Here is a 20,849-nt window from a genome sequence, read left to right on the forward strand (position 1 = left end):
TTCTGAACGAGCTTTCATCCTCAAACTGACAGGCACCGGCTAAGCCACCTATGATGCAATTGTTTCTGGCACTGTGGAATTCGGAACTTGTTTGGGTGCCCCACCAGTCACCATAAGACAGACTCCCTCCAAAAGATAACGGAACATTGGGTTAAAAGGGGACCCAGTTCCACCTACCGAATTTTAGGCTGTAATTTTCACAGCCCGAGAAAAAAAAGGCCTTTTTTGATGTCTATATCATTTGGATTCAGATCCATATTAGTATATGAAAATGAACCAGGTTGATCGTGTATACTTCTCATTTTTTGTGCAAGAAGTTGGGATGATTTTTTTTAAGGAAATTTCCAAAATCACACCTCAAGCTTTGGCAGTAATGAAAAACAGACTAAAGCTTTGAAGACTGTTTACAAGGGCTGGACAACGAGCTAGCCTGGCCTGGTTTTTGGATGGGCTTAACCAGCCTGTTGACAGGCCAGAGGCCCAGCGCTTCAACTGGCAGGGCCGGGTTTAAACCCAGTTCAGATCGGGCCTGGGCCCAAGGCGAGGCCCATGGCCCCGCCCACCTCCACACACAGAATATGAGAACTGGAAACATGAGTAAAGTGTGAACTGAAATTTTCATGGTTTTATTTTCCCCTTAAATCCACGCCCACGTGTCCTATTCTGCATGAAATTTGTTACCTTCAGTCATGAACTTGTAAGTTGCAATACAACATCCCTTCAAGCCTATTCTTTCGTTAAAAAAAGATTCTTTGTGTGTGTGTGTGTGTGTGTGTGAGAGAGAGAGAGAGAGAGAGTCATCAAGGGCCTCTGTTTCACACAGTTCTGTGGGAAATGACCCATTTTCGTATGAAAACAAATCCTGTTCTTGCAGTTCACAAACAAACACGTTTTATGGGGCCAGTGGACAAGGTAGACTCTCTCTCGGGTGGTGTCTCTTGCTGAAAGGTCGAAGCTGGGTGTACTCCCCAGTGGATAGGGGGGACCTCAAGGGCAACCAGAGAGGCCAACCAATGTGCAGTCCATGATGGGATTTATATACATATATATTTTTTCAACTGACACTGAAGTACAAAAGAATTCCTGTCAATAAACATCAAAGATTCAAGTCATTCATATTTACATGGTGAAAATCCACGCTCTAGTGTACAACAGGAAAATCCAATCTAGAAATGCCTATAATGCAATGGCAGGCCAAATAGCTGCAATTATACATGTATGGTAATAGTACATGGGGATAATAAATTCCATGTAGAGCCAGGGGAAGGGGGGAAATCAGAAGAAATTTGATAAAATAATAAACATAATCATGATGAAACTTAGTCCAAGAACCTGTGTAGCATGACTAAAAGATGGTGCAGATGAACTCGGGGGCTTATTTATTATCGCGTCTTGTGGATTGAAATTATTGGGGCCAACAGCGGATGCCGGAGGCAAGGACACAGCTGGGGGCCTTACTGATAGTGTAGTGGAACCCTCAGTGTCGTAGCCTGAATTGAAAAAAAAAATGCATTACTTACTTGGGAGGAAAGATTCACTGCAAACAAATACCTGAATGGGCGGTGCTTACAATCAAACGTCTTCCAACCCAAGACAAACTTCTCTCTATCAAAAATGATCCGGTGTCCTGTCATGAAGTTTTCTGCATACAAGATGACAAGATATTTGGTGTTAAGATAGTTACCTCCCATATGACAAAATGAAGCTCTCTGTAGTGCCTGTGCAAGTGAGAGAGAGAGAGAGAGAGAGAGAGAGATGCCAACTGGCAGTACAAATTCAGAGGAAGTTGTGCAAGACGAATTGTTAGAAGGTAAATGGAACAGAAAAGTGATGTGGGGAGCGGAAGTGAGAAGCAAGGGTTTTTCAGGTATGTTTACTAGCAAGTGTTTAAGGAGTGAATTAATAAGCTTTTTAAATTTAGAAATAAAGAGTCAAACTTGTCATACTATATGATACTACTACCACATCCAATCATATAAATTTTTTGCCTTGGAAAATATAAAGTATGTGTTCATTTAATACCTGAGAGATCTAAATTATTTATCTTTAATTTTTCAACTATATGATTGCAAATTTAGTTTATTATATGCATAACTAAAATAAAGACAAATATTGGTGTGAATATCTTAAATGCAAGAAATTTCTTTTTTTTTATGACAAGGAACCCTCTGTTAAAATGTATCTCTTATATATATATATATATATATATATATATATATATATATATATATATATATATATATATATATATATATATATATATATATTACATCAATACCCGATAGGGGTATTTTTGTAAATTCACATAATTGTTTTAGAAAACAACTATTTTCAGTTTTTTGTTAAAATGTATTTTTCTTTTCTTATTTTTTCATTTAATTTTTTGTATTTTTTAAAGGCCAAAAGGGGCTCCAACCATAGAGTCGTTGGAGCCCCCAACGGTCACAAATGTGACCGTTGGGGGCTCCCAACGACTCCATGGGAGCCCCCTTTTGGGCTCTCCTTTTGAGGCATTTTGCCTCTCTTTCTCTCCTCTCCCTTTTGTATAAATAGGGGTGATCCCCTTGTATATTTTTCATTCTTGAGAGCTCTCTCTTTTCAATAAGAGGATTTTTATATTGTTGCCTTCTTAAAGGCTTGTGCTTGTATTGTCTCTTAGTGGATTTGTGATATTGTCTCTTTTATTCATTGTTGTAAGTGCTTGTATGCACTTTTTATATTTCCGCAATATCTCATTACATGGTATCAGAGCCACTCGATTCTTGAAGGAAAGGTGTGGTTCGTGTATTTCATATTTGGTGAATCTCTTCTCACTTCTTGGCAACATCATGGAGGCAAAGATTGACCTATCCTTCAAGCTCAATGGAAAGAATTATATGATGTGGGCATCGGCAATGGAAAATAATCTCAAAGGAAAGAAACTTTGGGGTTTTGTCATGGGCACCGTTCCGGAACCTAAGCTTATGCTCACAAAGAACGAAGAAGGTCAAGAAAAGACTCTTAAAGGAGATGCTCGCCTCAAGGCCATTGAAAATCATCAAAAGGAAGTGGAAGATTGGGAAAGCAATCACGCAAAAATCCTTGCGTGGTTTATGAACAATGTTGAGCTTAAGGTATGTGCTAATATAGCTAAATTTCGTAGAGCCAATGAGGCTTGGTCCTTTATGAAGGGTATGTATACCCAAAAGAATCTTGCAAGAGCATATTTCTTGCAAAAAAAGATTAAAACCACCAAACAAGGTGATTCTAGCATTCAAGACTATTATAGTGCCCTAAACCCACTATGGGATGAATTGACTCTCTTGGAGCCAAAATGGGTTTCTATGGAAGATATTGATTTAAGACAAAAACAAATGGAACAAGAACGATTGCTTCAATTCCTTTTTGAGCTACGTCCCGAATTTGAGCAAGTGAGATCCTCACTTCTCCATAGATCTATTTTTCCTCCTATTGAGGATGCTATTGCCGAAATCACTCAAGAGGAGACAAGGCTTGGCATGAGTAAACATGTTGATGAAGTACTTGCCGTATCAAAACCGGGTAACAATGTTAGAACCTATAAACCTCCTCATTTTGGGAAACAAGGAAACTACAATGGAGGAAGAAAAATGATTGTTTGTCATCATTGCTATGAGTCGGGTCACATTAAACTCACTTGTTCAAAGCTTAATGGAACTTTCAAGCCTAAGGTGGCCTCTCTTGAAGAAACTGTTAAAATATGTATTATCGTCATTTGTAATCTCGTATATATTTATATTCATATATATATATATAGATACATATACATATATATGTATATGTATATCTATATATATATGAATATAAATATATATTCTTTATTCACCCAAAAGGGTATTTCTGTAAATTCCTGTTTTGCGCATATTCCACTTTGGAATATTGCTTGTAATTTTCCATTTTTATTTTTTATTTTTCTTCCTTTTTTCCTTTTTAATTTTCGGCTGTTGTGCCACATAGGGAGGCTCCCCAAAGAGTCGTTGGGGAGCCTCCAACGGTCACATATGTGACCGTTGGGGGCTCCCAACGACTCTCTTGGGAGCCCCCTTTGTGGCTCCTTTTCTTGCTTATAAACAGGGGCTCTCCCCTTTGTATTTTCTTACTTCTTGAGGGAGCTTATGCTCCATTGTAATGGGGTTTTTACCCCTTGTCCATTGTTTCTTCAATGATATGCAACTTATGACTTTATGTCATATTTTTCCCTTTTTATGGGTTTTATGGGTTAGCACATTATGTGCTTGTGTTGTTTCCCTTTAATGGGTATATTTGCACTTCACGTGCATATGTATGGGTTCATTATTGAACCCAATGTATTCCAACTCACTTTCTAACATGGTATCAGAGCAAGGTTGAGATCGAGTTGCTCTTTGGTGCATCGGGAAGCGTGGTATTCAAGAATTTGTTAAAGAAAAATGGTGAAGTATTCGTTTCTCTCTATTGTCTTTCTTATAGTTATTCGGTATGCATTCTATTTCTTTGAGTATTGTATGAAGAATGTAATATGTTCTTTTCTTTATGTGTGCTTTTTGTCATTATGTCTTTTTTGAGTTACTTGCTACTCCATTGAATCGTTTTCGTATGTTTTTCTTTGAAAAACTTTAAATGATAACTTGTTTGGCGAAAAATTAGATATATGATTGCTCAAAACTTGCTTTAATAGGTCGGTAAAAATTTATGACCGTTGGAACTTTGAATTTACATTTTAAACCTAACCTTGTTTATGAAAATATCTTCATATGAATGTTTAGTCTTTAAAGAAAGGTATGTTAAGATTAAAATGCTTGTGAAATATAGTTTTTTGAAAAATGTTTGGCATATATGAAAAATTCCATATTATGTGTCCGTTTTATATGAGCAACATTTAATTAAGAAAGTTTTTTTTATATATAATACCGGTTGAATTAAGTTTTAAAATGATCTTATGGAATATGGTGATTTTCTTTCCATCTTCAACATTTAGAGAGTTCTCTCTCTTTTCAATAAGAGACATTTATATGTTGTGATTGTCTCTTGTGGGTTTTGGTGTTTGCCCTTTTGTTTGTTCATTAGTGAATGTTGTAAGTGCTTAATGCACTCTTTTGCTTTTCCGCATATTTCATTACAAAAGTTATGGTCTTCACTAATGTTTATTGTGTACTTATTTCATTAGGAGTAGGTAATAATCTATTAAGTCATGTTTTTTGATAAAACTTAAGAGTGTTAAATTTTTCCTCAATAAATGTTTACTTTTTATTTAAGCCATAGTACAATCTTATTTATCATAAGGTTTTGTTAATGAATCTATTTTGTTGGGATTTCTTCCACTTTAATGGAGTTTTCTCCTTCTTTGGGAGTTGTATATGTTTTTTGTTTAAACTCTCCTTAAGGAGCCTTTCGGTCCTTATTATCTTCTTGTGATTATATACTCTTTTATGAAGATTTCATGATTGTTTATCATTTTTAAGTTGCAATAGTAGATTTCATAAGTTTTTCGAACTTCACCATCTTTATGAATGCCTATATTGGCCTAAGTTTGTTATTTTTTGAACTTCACCAACTTCACCGTTTAATTGCACCTTATGTCTTTCATAGTTAAGGCTTGTTTGTTCCAAATCGGTTCATACACATGATGTTGCTTAATATTTCATGTTATGTTGCATAGTAAGCCTTTTTTGGTGTACAAGACTTCTTTTGAAGATTAAGCATAATTCGTGTTTATGCAAAATTGTTTTGATGGATTATATTGGACCTTTGATTCAATTTGTTAATCGGTCCTCTTTGTAAAAACTTTTATTTGGAAAATGATTCCTTATGTGTTTATTGCCCTTTTGTGGCATTTATGTTTGTCCATCACATGTTATTTAATGCATCATTTATTTGGCCTTAGTATTGTTATATTAGAGATGTTTGTCGAGGTGAGTTATGGGCACCTCGTGTTGTATCATTTTTAGATTGTCCACCTTCCATATTATAGATGGTTGTTAAGGTGAGTTATGGGCACCTTGGGACTCTAAAATGATTTGTTATTTGATCTCTAATTATGAGTGTGACACTCATTTTTTCTCTTGTGCCATTGATATTATGGATGCTTCTATGTAAATGTGATGGACATATGGTATTTGAAACCTTAAATGTTTTAAGGTACATTTAAAATCAAGATGTTTTGGGATTATAGCCCAACCTTTTATTTGTTTATGAATCTTATGAGTGCATTTGCACATTTGTGATTCCGTATGTTGTGCTCGTTGTGCACATGTGTTCTTGTGTTTTTTCACAAGTGTTCTTGGTGTGTATGTTCACACATTTGTTCTAAAGAATATTATTTTATCGGTTGTAGTATCTTGTTGAAGATACGTTTTACTTGCATTTATTCCAAAATGTTATTATGAGTATTCTTTTTTAAAAAGGAATATTGTTTCATTCAAGGTTTATTTTCATTACAAGTTTATTGCCTTAAAAGTCTTTTCCTTTTATGCCCATTATCTAAGTGTCATCATATGTAATGGGGTTATTATGAGTATTCCTTTTATGCCCATTACTTCTTGAGGGAGCTTATGCTCCATTGTAATGGGGTTTTTACCCCTTGTCCATTGTTTCTTCAATGATATGCAACTTATGACTTTATGTCATATTTTTCCCTTTTTATGGGTTAGCACATTATGTGCTTGTGTTGTTTCCCTTTAATGGGTATATTTGCACTTCACGTGCATATGTATGGGTTCATTATTGAACCCAATGTATTCCAACTCACTTTCTAACAGAAACTACCACCAAAGAAGATGAAGGCAAGAACAATGACATCAAAGAAACTCTTGGACAAATATCTATGGCTCTCCAGCAAATTCTAAAAGTTTCTTTCTCCACATCGGGTGCGGCTATTGCTTCGTCATCTTCACCCGGTACGTATTCTTGGATCCTTGACTCTGGAGCGTCTTTTCATATGACCCCCCATGAAAATGCACTTATTGATGTTTGCACCAATTCAAAGGACTCTTGTGTTTCTACGGCCGATGGAACTTTTTTTAAAATTTCAAGTATTGGCTCTTTTAAAGATTCTCAAAATTTTTGTGTTCCAAAAGTAAGAGTTGTTCCCAAACTAAATTTAAACCTTTTTTCGGTCTCTCAAATTGCCGACCATGGATGTGAAATATCTTTCTCATCTAATGGTTGCTTTGTGCAAGATCTCTGGTCCGGGAAGCGGATTGGGCAAGGCCATAGAAAGGGAGACCTCTATTATATGGATCATCTCGATCTCCCTACAAATTATTTTTGTTCTTATGTCTAAGAAAAAAACATGGAAACTTGGCATAAAAGACTTGGTCATCCAAGTTATTCCAAAATGTATCTCTTTCCTTTTGGAAACAAATTTTGTAAGGAAAAAGAAATTAATTGCAAAGATTGCATTTTTGGAAAAATGAAGTCTATTCCATTTCCAACTAGAACTTTTCTCTCATCAAGACCTTTTGAATTGGTGCATTCGGATGTTTGGGGGCCTTCTCCGGTTATGTCTAAAGGGGGTTATTCATATTATGTTACTTTTATTGATGACTTTACTCGGTATGTTTGGATTTATTTTCTTAGTCATAAATCAGAAGTATTTACTTCCTTTAAAGATTTTCATAAAAAGATTTAAAATCAATTCCAAAATAACATATCTATTTTAAGATCCGATTACGGTGGTAAATACTTATCCCACGAATTTCAAAACTATTTAACCCAAAATGAAATTTGCCATCAAAAGTCATGTCCGAAGACTCCTCAACAAAATGGCCTAGCAAAAAGGAAACATAGGCACATTATAGAAACCGCTAGAACATTACTTGTCTCTAGGAATATTCCAAAGAAGTTTAGGGCCGAAGTCGTTCTAACCTCAACTTATCTAATCAATAGAATGTCTTCTTCCAAATTAAAAAATGCTTCTCCCTATGAAAAACTCTTCAAATTTTCACCTGATTTCAATCGTCTTCGTATTTTTTGTTGCAAATGTTTTGTCTTATTACATAAAAGGGATAAGTTGTCTCCAAAAGCAATTGAATGTGTTTTTTTAGGATATGGTGAAAATAAAAAAGGGTATAGATGTTATGATTTTAAAAATGATAAACTATATGTTTCAAAAGATGTAACATTTCTAGAAGAAGAGAAGGGTTTTGATAAAATAGAAGAAACAAATGAAATTGATTATATATTCTTATATGATCTTATTGATGACATACAAGAAGATTTTCTTGAAAACATAGAAGATACACGTGAAGTGTCCCATCCTGATATAATATCCTCAAATGATAGTGATTCAAATATAAATGATAGTGATATAAATATAAATGTTTACTCAAGAAGAAATCAAGAAAATCCTATTAGTGCCCTTGAAAAATACTCTCAAATTTCTGAATCTACTGAGGAACCACAAGTTAGACATTCTTCTAGAATATCAATACCCCCAAATAGGTTTGTATCCTATGATTCCTTAACCCCTAACTATCGGGCGTGTTTAATAACCTTACATTCTTATTTTGAACCCGCTCACTATAATCAAGCTAAATCTATACCACATTGGGTTGAAGCAATGCAAGTTGAACTAAATGTGTTAAAAAAGGCTAATACTTGGGAAATAGTTAATCTGCCCTCACACAAAAAACCTATTGGGTGTCGCTGGGTCTTCAAAGTTAAAACTAAAAGCGATGGCTCTTTAGAACGATATAAAGCTAGATTAGTCGCTAAGGGATACTCCCAAGAATATGGCGTTGATTATGAAGAAACATTCGCTCCCGTAGCCCGCATGACCAGTGTCAGAACCTTAATAGCTGTCGCATCAACCAAAAAATGGCCTATTTATCAACTTGATGTAAAAAATGCATTTTTAAATGGCAGTTTAAGTGAAGAAGTTTACATGGATCCGCCACCCAGAATTAATGTTAAGCAAGGTCAAACACTTCGGCTTTTGAAGGCATTATATGGCCTCAAACAAGCTCTTAAGGCTTGGTATGATCGTTTCAGTGATATCATGGTAAAGTTAGGATTTCACTCTTGTTATACTGACACTGCTCTTTTTGTTAAAAATGCAGGTACTAGTATCATAATATTGTTGCTTTATGTTGATGATATGATTATCACTGGGAATGATCAAAATAGTATTATTGATGTTAAAAATATGTTAAACAATAATTTTGATATGTCTGATTTAGGTTTTCTTAGATATTTTCTTGGAATTGAAGTTGCATATTCTTCTCGAGGATATTGGAAAATCCCACACCTTACAGACAACTCATTGGGTCTCTTACCTATTTAACCATCACCAGACCAGATATCACCCATGTGGTTCACTCAGTTAGCCAATTTCAGCATGCTCCTACAACTGTGCATATGAGTGTTGTTCTCCAAATCATCCGCTACATTCGGAATACCATCAATAAAGGGCTATTTTTATCCTCCTCTTCTTCCTTGAATCTTCTTGCTTATACTGATGCAGATTGGGGAGGTAATCCCAATGATCGAGTCTCAACTATTGGTTTTTGTGTCTTTTTAGGGGACTCTTTGATTGCCTGCGATGCAAGAAGCAACAAAAAGTTTCACTGTCATCCACGGAAGCTGAGTATTGGGCTATGGCAACCACGACAATAGAACTTGTATGGTTTCACAGTCTGCTTAAAGAGTTGATATTACCGAAGCCTCAAAATTATGTTGTGACAACAAGAGTGTCATCTATATTGCGAGCAATCATACATTCCATGAGCGTACAAAACATATCGAAATGGATTGCCACTATGTTCGTGACGAATTCTTACGAGGAACAATTACGCTACCGTATGTCACTTCAAAATATCAGTTGGCGGACTTCTTTACTAAAGCTCTTCCGACTCCTCGCTTCATGTTCCTTCTTGGCAAACTTTCTGTCATTTCCCCGTAAAGTTTGAGGGGGGGTGTTAAAATGTATATCTTATATATATATATATATATATATATATATATATATATATATATATATATATATATATATATATATATATATATATATATATATATATATATATATATATATATATAATATTACATCAATACCCGATAGGGGTATTTTTGTAAATTTACATAGTTGTTTTAGAAAACAACTATTTTCAGTTTTTTGTTAAAATGTATTTTTCTTTTCTTATTTTTTCATTTAATTTTTTGTATTTTTTAAAGGCCAAAAGGGGCTCCAACCATAGAGTCGTTGGAGCCCCCAACGGTCACAAATGTGACCGTTGGGGGCTCCCAACGACTCCATGGGAGCCCCCTTTTGGGCTCTCCTTTTAAGGCATTTTGCCTCTCTTTCTCTCCTCTCCCTTTTGTATAAATAGGGGTGATCCCCTTGTATATTGTTCATTCTTGAGAGCTCTCTCTCTTTTCAATAAGAGGCTTTTTATATTGTTGCCTTCTTAAAGGCTTGTGCTTGTATTGTCTCTTAGTGGATTTGTGATATTGTCTCTTTTATTCATTGTTGTAAGTGCTTGTATGCACTTTTTATATTTCCGCAATATCTCATTACACCCTCGCCGAGAACCAGGCCACTTAATGGACCAGATCCTGGATGGAGGTTTTGCACTTTTTGGCTGTTCCGGATTCGATTCCGATTCCAATTCAAATCCCCATGTATTTAGCTGTTTCGAATCTGAATCATTTGCATCCCTACCTGACCCCTGCGAGGTAAACCCTGGGTGGGGTCACTGACACCCAAGCCCTTTTGGCGTAATTATTTAATAATACCATAATAACTACTAAGCAGCAAATAACATGAATTTTATCCTATGTCACAGGGATACTTTAGATTTTGACCAAGTTCCGTCCCAATATATACTATTCCTAATAGGAAACTGCACAGAAATGGCATGTCCAGTGTCATTTTTTGCGTGTCCATATAATTCTAGCTTAACACGTACATGAACTATAGGTAAAAGAATACATAAAAGTGTACAGGTTCTTATAAAGAGAAGAATCTTTTGAACATCTTTGCCTTGGCTTATTCTTTTAAATGCATATTCTAGGATGAGTAAAACTTTGTGTTTATTAAGAACTATAAAAAATATCATCTGGTTTATCTCAATTTGATTAAATCAAGTCAACCATTTTTCCTTCTTATAAGAATCATATTTCATTAACTCTGCAGCTTTTTAATCAATATGAAAATCTATGCCTAAAACCCTATGTCCCTAAAAGACTGCTTCCCATGTCATCGGAATCGAGCTTCAGAAATGCCAGTTTCTAGCAATCATGAAATGAATTTGTGTTCATTTCAGTCTAAGCTTGATTGTAAATGTATTGTGTAAAAGGATGCACGTTTTGCCACTTATTGCAGATAACAGGGCAGCAGAATTATCATAATCAATCTGGAAACAAATGAAGAGGAGGAAGACAAAAATAATGAAATATTGGGAAAATTTGTTAGACTAGCTTTATCACAAGGTTTACATTATGAACACCACCTTGCGGTGTATCAATGTGGCTAAAGACAGCGCTATCTTGGTAAGCACTTATGAGCAGATGCTAACCTTGATCAAACGGACTTGTCAAAATAGAGTGATAAAAGTATTTTTCCTCAAAATTCTACTTCCTTTTTTGCTACCAAATTTTAAGATTTCTTTAAGGGCAGAGCTGACTTAGCGTGAAAATTAGCAAGTCAGCAAAATCCATGTAACAGGGTTATCATCAGACCTTACCATCAGGCATGCTCTTAGATGTAGTTTCGAACCCCAGAAACCAAGGGATGGCTGCCGCAATGGCCGCTGGCACCCTTTTGCACTTTATACTTATCTTTGATTTGGGTTTTTATATTCAATTCTAGATATCGGAAGCTAGGGGTGCAAAGCCCACAGCCAACCACACATCAATTACTTTATTAGCAATTTCACCTTTTGATTTTGGAAAGAAAAAAGAAAAAAGTACTATCTGGTTAATGCAAACTGCAGACTTAACTGAAGCAGTAGCTATACATTGGCCATATTGTTTAAAACATTTTTAATACATCAGAAAACTCTGCATTGAAGATGAAAGCTTGGACGTGATCTGTGGAGCTAAAAGTTTTGGATCCCTCAATTATTTAATTTATTGAATACTTTGAAATTTGAATTGAAGAATACCAGTGTTCATCCACAATTTTTTTGCCTTAGAAATGCATCAAGCTAATCTTTGTTAATACTTCATTTTTCTTTCAGCTTTCCCTGTTGCAACTTGCCAAAAATGCAATTAATACAAATACCAAAGCTAAGGTATTTTCACAAAGGATAGTAGCCTAGAGATCCACCGAGTTAAAGTTCTTATCGTTCAGACTTAAATGCTTTGCTTATTCTCTTCTACAGTAAACCACAATTGAGTTTTCATCTTTCATGCCTTGGACATTTTTTCATCTCAAAAAGGAGATTCTTAAATATATGCAATCCCTAAAGAATGGTAGAATGCTTGCCAAGATCAAAAGCTACATAAGTTGAAAGTTGAAAATAAACCCAGAACTCTTTCTTTTGTTGTAAATTCAACATTTGAAAAGGAGAGAGAGAGAGAGAGAAAGAGAGAGAATATCCCCCAAAAAATAAGGCAAACAAATATGAAATAACTACTGAAGGTGAATAAGGAACTTACGGCCAATGATGTTCAAACCATTACTCTTCACAACAGCGAGACAATACATACGGTGTACCTGCATATCATGATAAGCTAGATCATAAGGTCTAAGTAGCAAGATCCGTTTGCAGTACCACCATATAGCATGTTACCTACCGGGGTAGAGAACAAAAATATGGGAAATTTCACAGGAAAGTTGCCCCCGCCATCCATTGTTATACTGATTTCTGGAATATTAAGTGTGGAATTTTTGTCCAAACTGCATGCGACAAAATTATTAGATTTCATATACAGTGTTTTTTTTAAATGATATTAAATGACACGTACAAGTGCAGGTTGATTACCTGGTATTATAACAATGCTCAAACGGGAGCCTGGAATCAGGCTTATACAGAGCATCATGAGTTTGTGAGTTAAACTGCAAAAGAAATGCTACATGCCTAAGAATCACATAAGCTATAAATCTACTAGTAAAAAATTGTCAAAGCACTTACATTCTCTGCAATAAGTGTGTAGATTGGATCAGCTAAATAAGTGAAAGAGGTCCCAGTGTCAAACAGCGCGTAAAGCTTCTTCTTGATAAGTTTAGCACCCACTTGTATTTCAGTAATAGTAATGTTGTACATTGGGCTGCACATTTTATTAAAGCAAACTAAAGTGCAAACCTTCAAATCCATTTGTGAACCATATAAAATGTTGTGTTTTCAACACATACTTCATGAAGTGAATAAGGTACTCACTGTAGTTGATCCACATTAAATGGAGTTACTTCTTGGTCAGGGCTACCTTTGTCCCCAAAGTTGATTCTTCCAATACCATCACGACCAAAGCACATGGAAAAAGAATCTGCTATAAGGCCAGAACTAGCCAGAACGCTAGGGACAGATATATTCTCCATCCCAAGCCCAAATAGACCATTTGGAGCAGCACCATCAAGAAAGGAGCCAGTCTGAACCTGTCCACAACTGCATTGTGAAAGAAACACACAAGATGACTTTTGATGCTAGAAATTTGAAATCAAAATGACCAAGGGTATAACAAATTTAATCATTAAAAATTGTATTCATCGAACAGCTTGTACTTGAGCAGTTAAATGCGAAACAGAATTTCCATGCATAGGAAAAAAAAGTCGTACCCAAATACTATTGAGGTGTTGATTGCCTTTGGCTGGCTATCGTCTGTAGTTAGGTACATAACATCCTCTATTAGAACCCCTGATGATGAAGTATCAGCAGAAACATACGCAACCTTGTAACGGCACAGATCAGTTGTTCCAGAGCATTGTCTTTGTGAACCACAGAGACTAGTACTGCAGGTCACATGTTTGCTTGTTGTAGACATCATAGGACTGTAAATGTTGAGCTCAACACCCTAAAACAATATAATGAACAGATAAAGAGGTAAGGTTTTTTTCTTACTGTAGATTCAGTAACTAGGAATGTGTCGATATAGTGATAGACAGATGCCAAATAGTTTCAGGCCTTCATTCAAAGGAGATGAATAAAGAACGAACAAGATTTTACTTCTGTACAGGTGAGAATGCCCAAGTCACTATCCTTGACCAATGTTTCCCAAAAGTCACAACCCATCCACATGGCAGTTTTTCCTGACCTATCATCAAATTTCGAGTACGGCATTCTAGAACGATTGACACAATTGAGAGCACCCAACATTCTGTAATGTCAATGGGTGCATGACTAAACTCAAAGAGACAACAGTCACGGAGTAATTGACAGAATTAACTAGTTTCAATACAATGCAACAAGAAAGAAGCACTCAGAAAACCAGCAAAACTCAAACTTTTGAACAAACGCTTATCAATTCAGAGATGCAATAACTCGAGAGTTTGTTTCCTTCTTGTTGCCACCTAAACCCCAATCATATCAACGTTCCCATCCTTTAACGTCAAAATTCTATTGTTCCCCAAAACCTCAAGAAACATAGAAACTTACACCATGATCGACGAATCCGATTGAGTTTAACTACATAGTAACCATCAATCAATCAATCAATTAACAAGATCTTTTCGTAACTTAGACCCACTGATCGATGATTCCACGTACAAAAGTAATTGAGATAAAATTCCATCAGAAAGCTCCACAAATTCATCAAAGAACGAGAAAGAGGTGATTGAAACATACAGGCAAACCCTTGACGGATCTAGGAGAAGCACAACTGGAGCAGTCGCACGGCACCCAGAAGAGATCGCTACCCGTATCCAACGCCACCAGAAAGCTCACACCCGGCGTCCCTATCTCAACCGTCGTATAGTACAAACTTCAAGCCATAAAAAAAAAAACAGAGTAAAACCCCTCGCTTTTACGCAATACTCCGAACAAGCAGCAAAAAACGTGAAGATCAAGAGAAGGAGAGGGAGCGAAGAACGCGTACAATCCCAAAGAATTGATGTGGAGGGTCATGTTCCCGTCGGCGAAGGTGAACGGCGGGCCGTTTCCTGCCAAATTCCGGCCGCGAAGCACCCGATCGTGGTGAAAGAGCGCGGCGTAGTAGTCGACGCTGCCCTTCTCCGGCCAGTCCTCGACCGAGAAGCCGGCAGCGGAGCTCATCCAGTCCCGGACGTGATCGGAGAACCTGTGGTGGACGTCGAAGCTGAACGTCCGGCCGTCGGATGGCCCGATTAGCGAGAGGGTCGCGAGGAGGAGGATCAAAGCTAACCAGAGAGCGTCGGAGGTCCCCATCGAGGGGGAGAACCCAATAGGGAAAGTACTAGGGAGGGAGCCGAGAAGGAGGAGGGAGAGAAAGAGGAGGGGGGGAGGGAGAAGAGTTTATGTAGAAGGAAGAGGAGGAAGGTTCCTTCATATCCCCTCTCTCTCCCTCTATATATATATATATATATATATATATATATATATATATATATATATATATATATATTATCGTTAAAGAAGAAGAATTAACGAAAAAGATGAGAAATTTCTGCTCCTGCGGAGGCCTGTGAAAGAGAGAGAGGTAGTCAACGGGGACGTTCCCTCTCTCTCTCTTCTTTTTCCTCCCTCTCTCTCTCTCTCTCTTACTTTTTACACCAACTCTCGCACAGCTTTATAATTTCTTCTACGTTTCCCGTTCTCTCTCTCTCAAAGACAAATCATCTCTCTCTCTCTCTCTTGGATTAGAAACGGCCCATTCCTTCACAATTTCCATTACTGCAAGGAATCAGATTGCGATTAGGTCCTGGAGTCTCCACTGTGAGATGTGAACAGAATCTGGATCTAGTATATACTAGACCCACTTTTCAAAAGATACATTGCCGGGTTATGCATGATCCAATTTGACCAATAATTGGACCGGTTCTTTTACTTGTCTCTCTTTTGCTACTTTATGTCCTTTTTCATCCATGGAGCTATATATTTAAATCTTTTTAGGATAAGTTTGGGGGGCAGCATATCATAGATTCAAGAATCTAACACGGCATGCACAGTCACTAATGTGCAGGGATGTAAACGGGTCGGGTTTAGGCATTTCCAAGTCCAACTTAATCGGGTTTGATTTGGGATTCAGGTTTGGATAAAATTACATAAAACCAAATCTGACACCAACTAGCTTAAAACCCAACATTTACACTTAATTGAATACAAGACAAGGGAGAAGCAAGGAGAAAGGAATTGATGAAGAAACTACAAAGAATTGCTTAGGAAGCAAGCAGGAAGCATACTTATCATTATATAACAAGCATACTTACAATTGCTGTCCTTGCAGCGTAAAACTCCATGGGCTTACCCCTACCCCTTGCCCCCAGGGAGTCACCACGCTTCTGCTTGTGAGCCTAAAAAAAATGTCTACGGATCGGTGGTTATCCTATAACTGACCTGATTCGGGTTGGATACGAAATCGAATATGATTTATACTCGGATTCAGATTCGGGTTTATCATATCAGAATTCAAATACAAAATGCATGTGCCCCAAAGGGGGCTTGGAAAAGTAGGTTGGGTCCTAGGCCGCTTGGCAGATGGTCTAGGTTCAAATTTACGAGCATCGTTCCCTGGTGGGCTCAGTGAAGGTTTGGGTGCCGGTAAATCCCACCCGAAATTTACACGTTTCGACAGGGAACTTCGTCATAAAAAAATGAAAAGATATCAGCTCACTGATAATTGACCCAACAACCTACCCTACAAATGGGTAACATTTTTAAAGTTTGGACCCTACAAATGGGTCCATCTTGTGTTAGGTTCGGGTCGGGGAGCTTCTTCTCCCAAGAGATTGTGAGTTTCTTCTGTCAAAATCTTACGAGTCAATGGTAGGGGGAAACTTTAATGTCGCAAGACTGGTGCTCCCCTGGTTGACGTTGATGGTCTAACCACTAAGAAAGTGATATAATAACCAAGACCAAGTCTGATTTTGATTTCCTACCCAACCCTTTTCCTAATCAATTGAAACGATTGATGCTTTCCCGAGAAATTAGGTCAGCTCAGAGTAGACACTAGATCATCCAGACCAATGTTGTCAGTATCGGTATCGACCCTGAATAGTTGTCAGTATCGGTATCGGCCCTGAATCGTTAGGCCAATGATTCAGCTGTATTGGGGTCGATACCGATACTCAACTGAATCATTCTGTATCAGCTCAAAAATAATAAAAAGTTATAGTGTGTCAATCAATCATAATGTGACACATGTTAAAACCATTAGAATAAATTTTAAAAAAGCATTTTTGGGTATTTTTTGCAATTATTAAAAAATAACCGATTCAAGCCTGCAGCGTATTGAATTTCTGTTGACAAGATGTGCAACAAAGAATTTGTATACAAATAGAAAAAAAATTTCTCACTCACGCGAGGCTAAGCCATCTATGCGTTGTTGGCGTGGATGGCTGAAATTCAGGAAGGTTGGCTCGCAATGATAGTTGGAGGCATGGCATACATCGATAAAGGCTTTGGGATGTGCCATGCTCCCCATGACCCGTGTTGGATGTTGGTTAAGTTGGTAATGCCGTGAAGACATGTTTCAGCTATTGCCAACATGTGTTTGCTTGTGAGAGTAGTAAGGCATGGTTGGCTTGGCGGTTGAAGGTGCTAGTCGGTATAGGACGGCTGTGCACGAAAGTGGCGATCGGATACGTAATGGACCATGTTCGAAAGGACTTATTAGAAAGAAGGGTTTGCTAAGTTGACATTCCGCTGGATAAGAAGTTTACGTGACGGAAACACGTGTTGTGAGGCTAACTAGGCCGTGAGGCCTAGTGCCACCACCCCCCCACCACACACACACACAAATTGATGACGTTAAATAGTAATATTTCTCACTAATTCAAAAGCATGGATCTTTCATAAAAAAAAATTAACTCGGACAAACCGTTCCAGATGTAGAGACCTAGTCGCACTTGCTCAGCCTCGAATAAAACTCCAAGGGCTTACCCCTCAACTTAGACGATTTAAGCCTCATCCAACTACACCAAATCCCTTGTGTCTATGGATTCACAATTGGTCAATAAGAAACTCCACATGTTAGACCCTGGTTAGGTCTTGCTATTGATTTTCAACAATCTTTGAAAATCAATGCGAACATGACTTTTACCCTTGATTATGCCTGTTAGATTGTTAAGTACAAGTGCAAAGGCGTCAAAAGCAAAAGTGTTCATGCTTGCACCTTTTTAGCTCCATATTTGTAAAAAGATTTTCAGACTCCAAGAAACTTTATTATAGTAGCATGTATGGAATATGTGCTCCTTTCCCATGTTATGTTGCCTTATGGATTTGCAAAATAAATTTTGCCTCATGAGATATGCAAAATTGGTCCTTGCCTTTTCATTAACTTAGGGTTAATGGACGTTTAAGGACAGATAAATTAACATTTCTACCCCCACGGAGTCTTTCCATTTTATAAAAAACTAATAAGGCAGGAACTAATTTGCAAAAAATGAGTAGCCGAAACTAATTCACAAAAAGAGAAAACACATTTTTTTTATTTTTACTTTGAAAAACTTATCCTTTTCCAACTGTTCCAAAATGAGAGAAATTTTTTTAAATAAATATTTTTTTAAGTATAATTTTTTATACAAAAAATATTTTCGCTTGAAGGGGGTGGAGGAATTTTTTCTATCAAAAAATACTTTTGCATTAGGGCAACCATTCACCCACAACACATCTCATTCGATGGGCAGCTACAACAAGAGCTAAATTCATCTTCCACCACCACCATTTTCAGGTCTCTCTCTCTCATTTTCCTCACATTTTTTCATTCGACTTTTCTCATGCTACACAAACAAGTCAAAATTTTGCATTATAAAAAGTTATCATATCAAGACTTATCATAGAACCACCAAGGTGGTATCCCATGTGGTAAGCAAGGTCCTGTGCCAAGCTGAAGGCCCAGGTTCGAATGCCTCTGACACACGGGGCTTAAGAGATATCTGGTAGGGGTCTGCCTAACCCCAGCTTGCCTATTAAAAAAAAATCTATAAAATTTTTTTGTCTTTCAAACGTGACCATAGTGTGTGGAGATGGCAAATAGATCATGATCAACGGATCATTATCAACGGCTTGAATTGCTCATATCAAATGGGTTTCTCAAACAAACCAAAAGTTTTGTTGGTTTGTTTGAGAAATGGGATAGAAGAATCTCCCACTTGCTTGAGCATGGACCCACGTAATAGGCCAATCATTGATGTGATCCAATGAATCATTATGCGCTCATTGCCGTAGTACAAAAGTGACCAAAATTGATATCTCAAACCTAACAAAATAATATTATTTAACAAGAGCGTGGTTACTTCTCTTTATAAAAAAAAGGATTTTTTTGAAAAACGGGCCTAAAGTTTGGGCATTAATCCAAAAAAAACTTAAATTTTGGAAAAATTTTAAAAAGCACTTAAATTTTTGTACCCTTAATCTTTTTTTATGATGAAATTTCGCACCCATAAAAAAAAAATCATCCATTTAACCTAAGTTATCACTAATCCTAGATGAGTTAAGAGAGTTAATTTAGAAGATAAGCCTTCAAAGATTCCCTCTTCTTTTAGGTGCATTTTTTCAAAATATGATGTAGAGGGTAATATGATAAATTTACAATGCATTTAGCAGCAAAATTGGCATTAGTAAATTCCTGGGCCACTTTAATTAACCATGATATCTTTTAGGCACATTTTAAAAATTATCCAAACATAGTTGCCTTTCTATTAGTGCCTAAACTTTAGCTGTATTTTTGAAAATTTCCCCCAAAAAAAAGTGTGGTTACTTAAACAACCCGATTGAATACCTGTCACTGTCAGTGATAGGTACAAGTACAAGTTGGATCATAACAGTTGGATCACAGGAATATCATAACTCTCTCTCTCTCTATCTCTCTCTCAAAAGAGCCATATCCAGCGCATGCTATATTCAAAGATGCTGAGAAAGGAGCAGACTGGAGATGGCCTAACTCTCGTCAAGAAGTTGATGCTCTCAAAATCAATGTTGTCAGTATCGGCCCTGAATTGTTGGGCCACCGATTCTCGTTCTGCATTGGCCCAAACAACAACTACGCCTTCATCCCAAAACAATTGGGGTCGGCGATATGAACCAAAAAAGAAAATCATTCTGGGTCTTCTACATGAATCCTTCTCCTCCAATCATTTATATCCAATGCCATGTCCTCGGTGAGGTTCAAAGCATTCATATCCTTTCCTATCATCTCCATCCATGTCTTCCTAGGCATACCTCGACCTCTTTTAACTAATATATTTTCCCATTTCTCCATTCTTCTAACTAGAGCATCATTAGGCCTTCGCCGAATATGTCCAAACCACCATAAACGATTCTCTCTCATCTTATTCTCAATGGGTGCAACGCCTACCTTCTTACGTATCTCCTTGTTCTGAATCTTATCTTTTATTGTATTTTCACACATCCATCTAAGCATACGCATCTCAGCTACACTCGTTTTTTGAATATGATGTCTCTTGGCAGCCCAACATTCCGTACCATATAGTAAAGTGGGCCTAATAGTCGTCCTATAAAACTTTCCCTTCAACCGCAATGGCATTCTACTATTGCACAACACTCAGTTGCACTTTTTCATTTCATCTACTCAACCTTTATCTTATGATTTACATCTCCATCAATTTATTTATACTTTTGAATGATAGATCTCAAATATTTGAAACAATCATCCACTAATATTTCTTACTCACCAAGCTTCACTACACTACTTCGTTGCTTACTAAACCGACAATCCATATATTTTGTCTTACTCTTACTCAACTTAAAACCTCTTGCTTCCAATGTTTGTCTTCATAATTCTAACTTAGCATTAACCCCAGCTCTAGACTCATCAAT

General features: G+C 36.9%; 1 protein-coding gene across 2 annotated transcripts; it reads right to left on the reverse strand.

Annotated features, from left to right (window-relative positions):
* Nucleotides 1–1,031: 1,031 nt before the first annotated feature.
* Nucleotides 1,032–15,407, reverse strand: LOC149817794 (Eukaryotic aspartyl protease family protein). Of its 2 annotated transcripts, none has more exons than XM_089984209.1 (10): nucleotides 14,971–15,407; nucleotides 14,721–14,856; nucleotides 13,715–13,950; nucleotides 13,320–13,544; nucleotides 13,074–13,209; nucleotides 12,924–12,997; nucleotides 12,736–12,838; nucleotides 12,598–12,655; nucleotides 1,571–1,642; nucleotides 1,032–1,490 (listed from the first exon to the last, which is right to left on the reverse strand). In XM_089984209.1, exons 1-10 carry the CDS (start codon nucleotides 15,276–15,278, stop codon nucleotides 1,276–1,278), a joined length of 1,563 nt encoding a protein of 520 aa, XP_089840335.1. In that variant the 5' UTR covers nucleotides 15,279–15,407; the 3' UTR covers nucleotides 1,032–1,275. The 2 variants fall into 2 exon arrangements, with proteins under 2 accessions (XP_089840335.1, XP_089840336.1); XM_089984210.1 differs by having other exon boundaries at nucleotides 1,032–1,083; nucleotides 1,552–1,642; nucleotides 14,971–15,369.
* Nucleotides 15,408–20,849: the final 5,442 nt, after the last annotated feature.

This window comes from Nuphar pumila, chromosome 13 (assembly GCF_984573655.1).
Source record: "Nuphar pumila chromosome 13, dmNupPumi1.hap1.1, whole genome shotgun sequence".
Taxonomy (NCBI): Eukaryota; Viridiplantae; Streptophyta; class Magnoliopsida; order Nymphaeales; family Nymphaeaceae; genus Nuphar; species Nuphar pumila.